At 42.8% G+C, this 13,854-nt stretch overlaps 1 protein-coding gene across 1 annotated transcript in view; it reads left to right on the top strand.

Moving 5' to 3' along the window:
* The window catches only part of LOC134965536 (indolethylamine N-methyltransferase-like), an 18,434-nt gene extending 5,045 nt beyond the window's left edge, over positions 1-13,389 (top strand). The window contains exons 2-3 of the mRNA XM_063941918.1: positions 7,245-7,452; positions 12,425-13,389. Of these exons, the coding sequence (XP_063797988.1) occupies positions 7,245-7,452; positions 12,425-12,857 (641 nt within the window). The 3' untranslated portion in view covers positions 12,858-13,389. The remainder of the gene's footprint in view (positions 1-7,244; positions 7,453-12,424) is intronic.
* The last annotated feature ends 465 nt before the right edge of the window (positions 13,390-13,854 follow it).

Raw genomic sequence — 13,854 nt, 5'->3', positions numbered from 1 at the left:
CATGACCTATTACACTGAAGGCAGACACCTTACTGATAGTGCAATTTACTCCTGTATAGGAAGCGTGAGAATTCTAACTATATGAGGTTACTTGTAATTTTCAGAGAAGTCACTTCATATAATTAGAATGGGTATGACACTTGTTAAATGTGTAGGTGTAATAAAGAGGGTATGATTTGTAAGGGGCAGGAAAGAAGAGATAGCTGCGGTTATCAATGAACTCAATTGATTGGTGTCACTGAACACACGGAATGGGAGGAGAGGTGCCCCCCTAAAGAGCAGGAGCCCAGTGGCAGCTGACTCCATTGCCTCCCACAATTATGCCTCTGCACACTGATATGGACACACACACACACACACACACACACACACACACACACACACACACACACACACACACTGAGGCAGAGGCACACACACACACACACACACACACACACACACTCATACTGAGACACACACACTGATACTGAGACACACACAAACACACTAACACTCATACCGAGGCAGAGGCACACACACACTGATACTGAGTCAAACACACACACACACTGACACTCATACTGAGACACATACACTGATACTGAGACACACACAAACACACACAATGACACTCATACTGAGACACATACACTAATACTGAGACACACACAAACACATACTGACACTCATACTCAGGCAGAGGCACACACACACACACACACACACACACACTGATACTGAGACATACACACACACACACACACACACACACACACTGATACTGAGACACACACACACACACACACACACACATACACACTGACACTCATACTGAGATACACACAAACACACACATTGGCACTCATACTGAGGCAGAGGCAAACACACTCATACTGAAACACACACTGATATGGAGACACACACAAACTCATATTGAGACACACACACACACACACACACACACACTGATACTGAAACACAAACACACACACACACACACACACACACACACACACACACACACACTGACATTGAGACACACACTGACTCATACTGAGGCAGAGGCACACACACACATACTGACACTCATAATGAGGCAGAGGCACACGCACACACACACACACTGACACTCATACTGAGGCAGAGGAACACACACACACACACACACACACACACACTCATACTGAAACACACACACACACACACACACACACTCTCTCATATTGAGACACACATACACACTGACACTCATACTGGGACAGTGACACACACACTCATATTGGAGGCACACACCCACTACCACAGTAGTTACCTCCAACTCTGATCACAGGAGCCAGTCTCCCAAAGAGCAGGCATGCCAGGCAGAGCCACAGACAGACCACGGGGAGAACTGGCAAAGTTGAGGGGCGTGGCCTAATCACAGCTATGTGGCCATGCCCCCTTTAAAAAACAAAAAAAACAAAGCAGCAGTCTATAGAGCCGGCTCCTGACGGCGGAGAGGGGACACGGCACCGGCCGAGGGGGAAACCACCTCTCTGCTCCCACTGCTCCCACTGCATAGCTTCTGCAGAGAGGTGGTGAATTAAAGAAAATCAGTTGTGGATCCCTGGACACTGGGTAGGGTATAGTGGCCTGGAATGGCCAAAAAGCAGCAGTTGCCTGTCACTCGGTTTAGCAGCTTTGCAGGACTACCCGTAGCGCTGCTACTAGTGTGTCCATGCCGCCGGGTGTCCTGCTGCTGCTGCTGCTATTGCATGGGGGCTACAGGGAGAGAGGCTAACCACCAAAATGACAAGGGCTCCTGGCAGCCTCAGCGTGCCGCCCCCCTCAGTTACCTGCGCTCATAGGCAGCTGCCTATGACATCCAGTCGCTGCTGACATCCAGTCTGGGTAGGGATGGGACATTGAAAGAAAACATTAGTTACAAAACATAGCTTATTCTTCAACATTGGTTCTGTTAACCGATGCTCCTATTTTTTTTTTTTTTTTTAAACTAGCTTCCTAAGCATTTAAGACTAACACATGCTGGGTACACACTGGCAGATATATTGGCCAATCAGCTGGTTGTCCAATATATCTTTTGCTGATCTGCAGGTGTGTACAAGCAATATGTCTGTGCAAGACGTCTTTCACAGATATATTGCATCTGCTGTGCAACACAGCAGATGACCAATATATCTGCAGATATATTAGTGCATCTTTCAGTGTGTATGAACAATCCCCATCTGCATATATAGCTCCGGATAGATTTAACAGCAGATATATCTTTAAGATATCTTGGTGCATCTTTCTGTGTGTATGAACAACCGCCATCTGCAGATATATCTGCCAGTGTGTACCCAGCTTAAGAAACTTATGAAATCATCTTTTTATTATGTTTAGCTAGATTTGGGCTTGCAAATAAATAAATAAATAAATACAGGTAAATAAATAAATAAATAAATACAGGTCCCATATCCAAATATTCCGAAATACGCAATATTCCGAAATACTGAGTTTTTTGAGTGAGAGTGAGATAGTGAAACCTTTGTTTTCTGATGGCTCAATGTACACAAACTTTGTTTAATACACAAAGTTATTAAAAATATTGTATTAAATGACCTTCAGGCTGTGTGTATAAGGTGTATATGAAACATAATTGAATTGTGTGAATGTACACACACTTTGTTTAATGCACAAAGTTATTAAAAATCTTGGCTAAAATGACCTTCAGGCTGTTTGTATACGGTGTATACAAAACATAAATGCATTCTGTGCTTAGACTTGTGTCCCATCGCCATGATATCTCATTATGGTATGCAATTATTCCAAAATACGGAAAAATCCAATATCCAAAATACTTCTGGTCCCAAGCATTTTGGATAAGGGATACTCAACCTGTATGTTTGTGTATTTATATATATATATATATATATACACACACATATATATCTGGATTAACAATGGGGCAGGTAAAGCTACAGCTTCAGGCCCTCCATTTAATATAGGCCCGCAGGATTTTAGTGGTTTACATATGGTGGCACGGGCCAGTACATATTACCTACCAACCCACTCACTCAGGTACCTGCTGTCCTGCGGACAAGTTGCCATCAGGGTGGTCTGCCTCTGTTCCCATGTGTTTATTTCCCCTGCACGTATGGGCCAATGTATTTTAATTTTTTTCAGTGGGAGCTAATGTGTTTTATTTTTATTTTTTTCCTGTGGGGGCCAATGTATTTTTTTCTGTGGAGAGTTAGATTTGGATGAAAGCTGAAATATAAATTGCAGTGTTAAAATAAAGAAGCCAGTATTTACCCTGCACTGAAACAAAATAACACACCCAAATCTAACTGTCTCTGCACATGTTATATCTGTCCCACCTGCACAAGGTTTTGCCCATTAGAGAAAACAGAGGGCACCCCTTTATCAGATACAGCAGACAGAGAGAGCACCCCTTTTTCAGAAACAACAGACTGAAAGAGCACCCCTTTTTCATATACAGCAGAGAGCACCCCATTTTCAGATACAGCAGACAGAGAGAGCACCCCTTTTTCAGATACAGCAGACAGAGAGAGCACCCCTTTTTCAGATACAACAGACAGAGACAGCACCCCTTTTTCAGATATAGCAGACAGAGAGAGCACCCCTTTCAGATACAGCAGACAGAGAGAGGACCCCTTTTTCAGATACAGCAGACAGAGAGAGCACCTCTTGCAGATACAGCAGACAGAGAGAGGACCCCTTTTTCAGATACAGCAGACAGAGAGAGCACCCCTTTTAGATACAGAAGACAGTGGTGGGGTATGTTCAAACTGAAATCTAAATTGCAGTGTAAAAATAAAGCGGCAAAATTTGTCGGCTACATGCAAAAACAGACAGTATTTACCCTGCACAGAAAAATATAACCCACCCAAATCTAATGCTCTCTGCACATGTTATATCTGCCCACCTGCAGTGCACATGATTTTGCCCATTAGAGAAAGATTTTGCTTTTGCGATCAATCCTGAATTAGGCCCTATGTGTTTTATTTTTTCCTGTGGTGGGGCCAATGTGTTTTATTTTTATCCTGTGAAGGCCAGTGTGTTTATTTTTATCCTGTGAAGGCCAATGTGTTTATTTTTTTGTCTGTGGGGGCCAATGTATATGTATTTGCCTGTGAGGGACAATATCTTATATATTTTTCTGGTGCCATGTTTTTCATCTGTGCATGAGTCTGTGCTGCACTGCGTATGTGTCCTGATGGCATTCCTATGTGGTTACAGGAGGTTGACTAAACAGACGCCATTGTAGCGTAGCATGGGCATGTTGCTGAAAGTGGTTGCATATACAGATGCTGAGATTGCTCACATTGCGTGGATGATCTTCACCTAGCATAGGACTGGTGAAAGTTTCAATAATTCGATCAATGGTAGTGTCTAAACTGAACGTGGGCATCTCAGCTCTTGCACATTCAGACACACGGTTGTCCACCAGGGAAGGGCATTGTAATTGCATTAGCATAAAATCGCAGTTGCAACTGAAACAAAAGATGTGCCATGTTACAAATAGCCACCGGAGACCGGACACATCAAGGGGAAGGAGAGATGAGCGCTGAGCTCTCCTCACCTCAGGCAGGCTCACAGACGAGACGCGGAGGCAGCAGCAAGAGGGGTGAGCACTACTGCTAGGGGGCTATGTGTAACTGGCACTACTACTGTGCACTATGTGTAACCTGCACTACTACTGGGGGCTGTGTGTAACTGGCACTACTGGGGGCTGTGTGTAACTGGCACTACTGGGGGCTGTGTGTAACTGGCACTACTGGGGGCTATGTACAACTGGCACTACTGGAGGCTATGTGTAACTGGTACTACTGAGGGCTATGTGTAACTGGCACTACTGGGGGCTATTTGTAAATGGCACTACTGAGGGCTATGTGTAACTGGCACTACTCACTACTGAGGGCTATGTGTAACTGGTACTACTGAGGGCTATGTGTAACTGGTACTACTGAGGGCTATGTGTAAATGGCACTACTGAGGGCTATGTGTAACTGGTACTACTGAGGGCTATGTGTAACTGGCACTACTGGGGGCTATTTGTAAATGGCACTACTGAGGGCTATGTGTAACTGGTACTACTGAGGGCTATGTGTAACTGGCACTACTGGGGGCTATGTGTAACTGGTACTACTGGGGGCTATGTGTAACTGGCACTACTGGGGGCTATGTGTAACTGGTACTACTGGGGGCTATGTGTAACTGGTACTACTGAGGGCTATGTGTAACTGGCACTACTGAGGGCTATGTGTAACTGGCACTACTGAGGGCTATGTGTAACTGGCACTACTGAGGGCTATGTGTAACTGGCACTACTAGGGCTATGTGTAACTGGCACTACTGAGGGCTATGTGCAACTGGCACTACTGAGGGCTATGTGTAACTGGCACTACTGGGGGCTATGTGTAACTGGTACTACTGAGGGCTATTTGTAAATGGCACTACTGAGGGCTATGTGTAACTGGTACTACTGAGGGCTATGTGTAACTGGCACTACTGGGGGCTATGTGTAACTGGTACTACTAGGGGCTATGGGCCTAATTCTGAGTTGATCGCAGTAGCAAATATGTTAGCAGTTGGTCAAAAGCATGTGCACTGCCGGGGGGGACAGATATAACATGTGCAGAGAGAGTTATATTTGGGTGGGGTGTATTCAAACTGAAATCTAACTTGCAGTGTAAAAATAAAGCAGCCGGTATTTACCCTGCACAGAAGCAAAATAACCCACCCAAATCTAACTCTCTCTGCACATGTTAAATCTGCTCCCCCTGCAGTGCACATGGTTTTGCCCAGTTGCTAACAAACTTCCTGCTGCGATCAACTCTGAATTACCCCCTATGTGTAACTGGCATATATTGGCAAGTATATAAGCCTGCCCACCTACTTCACGATGACCTCATCGGACACCGTGAAGTGTCACACCTTACTGCTGTCCTTTTTTTTCTTTTACATTCAGCAGCCTCTTTCATTTGCTTAACACTGATCTTTCACTCCTATCCTTTTTCTGTGTGGTGCCCTGGGGTGGTGTGGCTGGGGTAGCCTGGGGGTGCTGTACGCCCCAGAGGAGAACCCCTATAGTGTTAGGGACCTGTCCAATGAGGTCACCGTGAAGTAGGTGGGCAGGCTCATATACTGGCAAATATATGCCAAGAACCTCAAATATTATATTATGGCTGTAATAATTTTAATGGTTTATGATGCACCTGCACCCTTGTTCCTATATTGTAGTACTCTAGTACTAAGTCCCAGCAAGGTAGCATATCCCATTATAAGAAGCTAGGGTGTACAATCCAGGCCCCCTCTCCATATAGGCTATGTGTAACTGGTACTACTGTGGGCAATGTGTAACTGGCACTACTGGGGGCATTATGTGTTTAAAAAAAAAAGTTTTTGCACCAATTGATGCCTTGCCACTTTTGTTGCTCCACCCATATTACCGCCCACTTCTGCCCAGCCCACAGTTCCTGAACCTATTTTCCTACAAAAACAGCACTGGTAATAAGAATATTATAGTGTGGATGCAACGAAACAAGAAGAAGTTTAGTAAGAAGGATATTGTTGATAATTTAGATACAGCTGAACCAGAGGCAGTTCAGTAAGACGTATATTGACGTATAACTGAAACAAGAGGCAGTTTAGTAAGAAAGACATTGGAATAGACCAGTAATTCTCAAACTTGGACCTCCAGTGCTAGAAAACAGAGCTTGTAAATAAACTTAAGAGAGACTCAATACTTTCGGAAAACCTCAACAGTTTTCTGCAATATACCGTATGTCCTTAAAATTCCAAATTGGATTATATGAACAGCAGCATGATAGGCTGGATATGGGTTTCACAATCACACTTGCTGCATTTGTCAATTTTGGTAGCTTCTTGATCAAGGATTGTGGCTAGAGTGTAATTATTATTTGGATTTCGAAACAGAAAATTATTTCTCATATATTTGTAACAACCAGGCAGGTGTTTCAGTGCTTTTAAGTTGGTGTTGTTTTGCTGTCGTATATGCTGTGCTGCCTTCTAGTGGCTGCAGTGACATATAATGATGTCATCTGGTTGCAGATTCTTACATATGTAATGCACACTTGTGGCAGCTGCTGTAAAAATCCATCTAATACTTACAGTACAGTTTTGACCAGTTAGGACATAAAGGCAAACTGTTTATAACAATGCATTAACGTAATCCAATTTGCAATAAATTAATTTGGTGTGCTATTGATTTTTTTATGTTGTTTTACTGTCTACAGGTATTTTAAATGGAGGAATCTTAATTGATTTTTCTACTGGACCTGCCATTTTCCACCTATTGCCACTGTCTGAAGAGTTCAGTGACATCACTGTTCTAGACACAAATGAATCCTCCATTCAGGAACTGGAGAGGTGGAAGAATAAACATGAGGAAGCCTATGACTGGTCTCATCTCCCAGAGCTATTTCCAGAACTGAAAGGTGACAGGTAAATTACTTGCTGTAGCTCTGGTCACATGTTGAGTACTGAATTGTATGTTGTATTTAAGGCCAATCATGTCATACTTATTTTTCATTTTTGTTCACAGACACGTGTCAAATTACATTATATACATATTTGTTTAGTGACTACCAAATTCTTTTACACATTGATTCTTTAACAAACATTATTAAGATATTCTGTACATTATATACACCATTCACTTTACTTAAATAGACTACTACAGTCAAGGCCGGTTCTTACCCTTGTGGCGTCCCAGGCAAAATGATAGGGGCGTGGCTTCATATGGGGGCGTGGTCAGTTACGCTCCCATTTGTGCCCCCTGTAGCACCGCTGGAAGAGGAAGAAAAAAAAGTATACTTACTATCCCCACTCCTGATTCCAGACCGCTGCAGACAGCCGTCGGAGCCGCTCCTCTCCTCGGATCAGCATAGACACTAGAGGTCAGTTATGACCCCTAGCGTCTGTGCCACAATGCTGTGCGGTGCGCGATGACATTATCGCGCACCGCACAGCAAAGGTCCCCTCCACGAAGGGAAACTAGACACGTAGCGGGGGGCACAGCGGCGGGGGGCACAGTAGCGGATCTTGCAATGGTGCGGCGCCCTCCGGATGGCGCCGGCGCCCTCTGGAAGGCGGCGCCCCGGGCAAAAGTCCTGCTTGCCCTTGGCAAGATCCGCTACTGACTACAGTAGTTAAATACAAAGTCGAGTCACATTTGTTAGCAAATCAAAAAAGTTAGCAGTTGTGCAAAACCATGTGCATTGCAGGTGGGGTAGATGTAACATGTGCAGAGAGATTTAGATTTGGGTGGGGTGGTTCAAACTGAAATTTAAATTGCAGTGTAAAAATAAAGCAGCCAGTATTTACCTTGCACAGAAACAATATAACCCACCCAAATCTAAATCTCTCTGCACATGTTACATCTGCCCCACCTTCAGGGCAACATGGTTTTGCCCAATTGCTAACTTTTTTGGTTTGCTTACAAACCTGAATGACTCCCATAAAACTTTACTTAATTATAGTATCAGTAGTATCAGTCAGGAATACCCTCCTGCTTGATCTCTCTTAAGAGTATGTACAACACAGCGCTCAGCCCCTGATAATTGAACTTATGGGGTGTCAGTGTTCACCTTGTCTATGTAGTCTTGATTATAATGTTATGTCACAGGTGTGAATCTTAGATTGTATTGATGTCAAACAGATAATAACAATTTAAGGTATCAATTAAACTTTTAATGGGGAGTCACAGTGCTCCTCCCAGACACTTTGTTAATACTATGAGTTATCCTTATATTGTTCAGGGTTAATTCTGTCCATGCAAATTGCGTGAATTTTCTCCTGTAAATGACTTTTAATAATCTCTGACCATTATCATAGGCCCGCAGAGTTAATGCGTCCAAATGATCCAATCAACAAAATATAAAAATATAAAAATTAAATTGCTGATCGCAAATGTACTTGTTAAATGTGATGTTCCGCCCTAGATAGAGCAGTCTTTAGTCCTGCTAACCGCAGCAGATTCTTGGGTATAAATAGAAATGCAGGTATACGTTGGGGGATATATGTTCTGGGGGTGCGGCGTCCCGTAACCCTCAGGTGCATATACTTACCCTTCTTCTTCTGGTCGTCCTTGTCTTTCGTCCCCCGCTGTGCTTGCTTGTCCCTCCGTCTCGCTCACTGGCCGGTGTAGAACCTCTGTGTGCAACCTGCACACCGATGCACGGACCTCCGGGACGACGAGATCACCGGCGGCTACGGCACTTCCGGGTACTGTTAGCCTGTTGTAGGCATTCAGTCCCCGGCGCGCTGCAGCACTGACGGCGGCTCTACTTCACTAGCCAGTGAAGGAGACTGTTGGATCGGGAAGCGGTTGATGCTGTCAGCGGATCTTTTGAAGATGATAAATGTTAGATCATGTCGTGTTCCTCCAACGCGTTTCAGCCTTAATTGGCCTTCCTCTGGGAGCAGTGTATCAATTAGTGCTGTATGGGACTCCTTATATGGTCCCTCCTAATTTCTGATTGGCTGAATCTGGAAACAATAATTATTCTCCAATGACTGCACACAGACTGCATCCCAAGGCTGAAATGCGTTGGGGGAACACGACATGATCTAACATTTATCATCTTCAAAAGATCCGCTGACAGCATCAACCGCTTCCCGATCCAACAGTCTCCTTCACTGGCTAGTGAAGTAGAGCCGCCGTCAGTGCTGCAGCGCGCCGGGGACTGAATGCCTACAACAGGCTAACAGTACCCGGAAGTGCCGTAGCCGCCGGTGATCTCGTCGTCCCGGAGGTCCGTGCATCGGTGTGCAGGTTGCACACAGAGGTTCTACACCGGCCGGTGAGCGAGACGGAGGGACAAGCAAGCACAGCGGGGGACGAAAGACAAGGACGACCAGAAGAAGAAGGGTAAGTATATGCACCTGAGGGTTACGGGACGCCGCACCCCCAGAACATATATCCCCCAACGTATACCTGCATTTCTATTTATACCCAAGAATCTGCTGCGGTTAGCAGGACTAAAGACTGCTCTATCTAGGGCGGAACATCACATTTAACAAGTACATTTGCGATCAGCAATTTAATTTTTATATTTTTATATTTTGTTGATTGGATCATTTGGACGCATTAACTCTGCGGGCCTATGATAATGGTCAGAGATTATTAAAAGTCATTTACAGGAGAAAATTCACGCAATTTGCATGGACAGAATTAACCCTGAACAATATAAGGATAACTCATAGTATTAACAAAGTGTCTGGGAGGAGCACTGTGACTCCCCAATAAAAGTTTAATTGATACCTTAAATTGTTATTATCTGTTTGACATCAATACAATCTAAGATTCACACCTGTGACATAACATTATAATCAAGACTACATAGACAAGGTGAACACTGACACCCCATAAATTCAATTATCAGGGGCTGAGCGCTGTGTTGTACATACTCTGCAATTTTTCTGGTAGGATAGATCACCTACAAACATCAGCAGCTCGCCATACTCATTAGGTAGTTGGCATTGCCTCAGTGCGCAGGTGGTAACCCTCTGAAATTGATCTCTCTTAATAGAGATGTGCGGCTGGCACTTTTTATGTTTTGTGTTTTGGTTCTAATTCCACTTTCGTGTTTTGGTTTTGGCTTGGTTTTGCCAAAACCACCCTTTTGTGTTTTGTTTTTGGATCTTGATGATTTAAAAAAAAAAAAAAAAATGGCTAAAATCACAGAATTTGGGGGTAATTTTTATCCGACGGTATTATTACTCTCCATAACATTAATTTCCACTCATTTCCAGTCTATTCTGAACACCTCACAATATTGTTTTTAGGCCAAAAGGTTGCACAGAGGTGGCTGTATGACTAAGCTAAATGACACAAGTGTGCGGCACAAACACCTGGCCCATCTAGGAGTGGCACTGCAGTGTCAGACAGGAGGGCAGGTATAAAAAAAAACCCCAAACAGCACATGATGCAAAGAAGAAAAAGAAGTGCACAGAGGCTGCTGTGTGACTTAAGCCAAGCGACACAAGTGTGCGGCACAAACACCTGGCCCATCTAGGAGTGGCACTGCAGTGTCAGACAGGAGGGCAGATATCCAAAAAAAAGGCCCAAAACAGCACCTCATGCAAAGATGTATAAGAGGTGCAATGAAGTTGTTGTATGACTAAGCCAAGCGACACAAACAATTGGCCCATCTAGGAGTGGCAGCGCAGTGGCAGACAGGAGGGCAGATATCCAAAAAAAGGCCCCAAACAGCACATGATGCAAAGAAGAAAAAGAGGTGCACCAAGGTTGCTGTATGACTAAGCTAAGCGGCACAACCACCTGGCCCATCTAGTAGTGTCACGCAGTGGCTGAATGTCGAAAGTGCCAATATAAATAACACAGCGCTTACTATCAATTAAAACAGACAGGTGTAAATGTAAAGTGAAAAATGTAATAAAAATAAACACTTTTAAAAAGGGAGAAACCTCTGTTTCAGATTAATAACAATCAATCAATTGAATATTGTTAAGGAGCTTATAAAAAGAGTCCTTGATAAATGAGGGACTAAGGACAAGTCACCATTTAATCCAGTGGTAGGTGGACTTTTAGTGCAAATAGCCTTTCGCTGTAGGGACTGTAACTTCCATATAATTACCAGTCCTAGAGTGTCAATAATAGGTGCCCATAGGTGATGGTCCAGTTGGCAGTGGCTCCAGCACACAATAGTAGGGTATCTGATGGATACTCCTTTTGAACCAAAACACGAAACCCGAAAAATGTCCGGTGCACATCACTACCTGCGATGTGATATCACAGCAGGGACAGAGCCGTTTACTGTCCAGGATAGCAGAAGCCTTCTCTCTTACAGTATCTTTCCATGTGCAGGAGGATACTCTCATTAACTCATTCACTGCTGTACAGCACCCGAGTTAAAAGCAGAAGTTTTTCCTTTACCAACCACGGGATACTTTTCATATCTACACACTCTACCTGCACTGCAAATTTCCACTTATGGGAATTCTATGGGATGAAACTTTTCTGGAGTATTTTTTTCATGTGTTGGCTGATAACTGATGTGTAGGCAGAGAGCCTACTACTGTACCAAATGTAATTTATCCTCGGAATTTACTTATCTGTTCTGTATGTGTTGTAGATTTTCAAGTTCCAAGTTAAAATAAGAAACTTTTCTGGAACAAACTTTCACGTGTTGTTTCACAACTGTTTGATATATACATTATGCTGAGAGCCTACTACCAATTGTTATTCACATTTGGAATTGAGAGGCCCATGTTATAGTTGATGAGGACTGTTTTCATCCAACGTCATGATTAGTGTTGCTTCACAGAAGATTTATTTTCAACATGTGGGCATTATAAGGAGTTATTCCTTTGGCTGCTTACACTTTAACTATAAAGTGATATTTTTTGAGTGTATCCCATAATTACCATTGCTTTATTGGCTCTTTTTCAGTAAAAAGTGGTTGGCAAAAGAAGATGTTCTAAGAAGCAAAATTAAGCGTATCATGATGTGTGATATTAGCAAGGAGAACCCCACAGCACCAGTTGTCCTGGAGAAAGCCGACTGTCTGCTGACCATGTATTTACTGCAACCTATTAGCCAAGATAAAGATGCTTATTGCAGGAACCTTAAAAATGTGTCCTCCTTATTAAAAGTAGGCGGCCACCTGTTATTGGTTGGAAAATTTAATGCAATATTTTTCTCAGTTAAAGATAAAGAGTTCCATATCTTAAATTATGATGAAGCCTTTCTAAGACAAGCTTTAACAGATGCAGGTTTTACCATTCAAGGTTTTCAGGTACTGAAGAGCAAAGTACGCCGTGATGATGTAAACTTTGGCAATGTGCATTTTCTCAATGCAATTAAAGTCAGGGACGTCTTGTAAAAGTATAAAAGATAGGCAAGAAAATCATTTAGCATTAGACATAGGGGATCCATGCAGAAGCACAGGAAATTAAGCTTACCCATGTAGCAATGAGAAAAATTACATAAAGGGTACAAATGGGTACATAAATGATGAGAAATTGTAGTCCCTACCTCTATGTCTGTCTGTTTTTACCCACTTTTGTTCTATTACTGTTGTTCCCCAGTTTTGATCTATTACTGTTGTTCTAATTGCAAATCGCAAAGAAATATGCTACACTATATAAAAAAAAACTGTTAATAAATAAATAAATAAATAATAGTTGCATTCGCTTTAAAATTCAAGCTGAAAATATATTTATTTTTAATTGTAATGTTCTGTCTCTGGATTGTAAGCTCCAAGAGCAAGGAGTTTACATTATGCATCTCAATCATTGTTTTTTGTTATTGTGTTATCATTGCATTTGTTTGCTATTGCAATAGTATTATATAATTTGTGATGTTTTATTGATGAACAATAAATAACAATCAATAAATAATAAGCAAAGCAAAAACAGCGGATTTCTAGGGATCCTTATTTGAAACTAGAGATGTGCACCGGAAATTTTTCGGGTTTTGTGTTTTGGTTTTGGATTCGGTTCCGCGGCCGTGTTTTGGATTCGGATGCGTTTTGGCAAAACCTCCCTGAAAATTTTTTGTCGGATTCGGCTGTGTGGTCATTTTGACCCCATAGTATTATTAACCTCAATAACCATAATTTCCCCTCATTTCCAGTCTATTCTGAACACCTCACACCTCACAATATTATTTTTAGTCCTAAAATTTGCACTGAGGTCGCTGGATGACTAAGCTAAGTGACCCAAGTGGGTGGCACAAACATCTAGGAGTGGCACTGCAGTGTCAGACAGGATGGCACTTAAAAAAATTAGCACCAAACATCACATGATGCAGAGATAAATAAATAAAGAGGTGCAAGATGGAATTGTCCTTGGGCCCTCCCACCCACCCTTATGTTGTAT

This window comes from Pseudophryne corroboree, chromosome 10 (genome assembly GCF_028390025.1).
Source record: "Pseudophryne corroboree isolate aPseCor3 chromosome 10, aPseCor3.hap2, whole genome shotgun sequence".
NCBI lineage: Eukaryota > Metazoa > Chordata > Amphibia > Anura > Myobatrachidae > Pseudophryne > Pseudophryne corroboree.
Note: the sequence above shows the minus strand (reverse complement) of the source record. Positions and strands in the feature narration are given on the sequence as shown.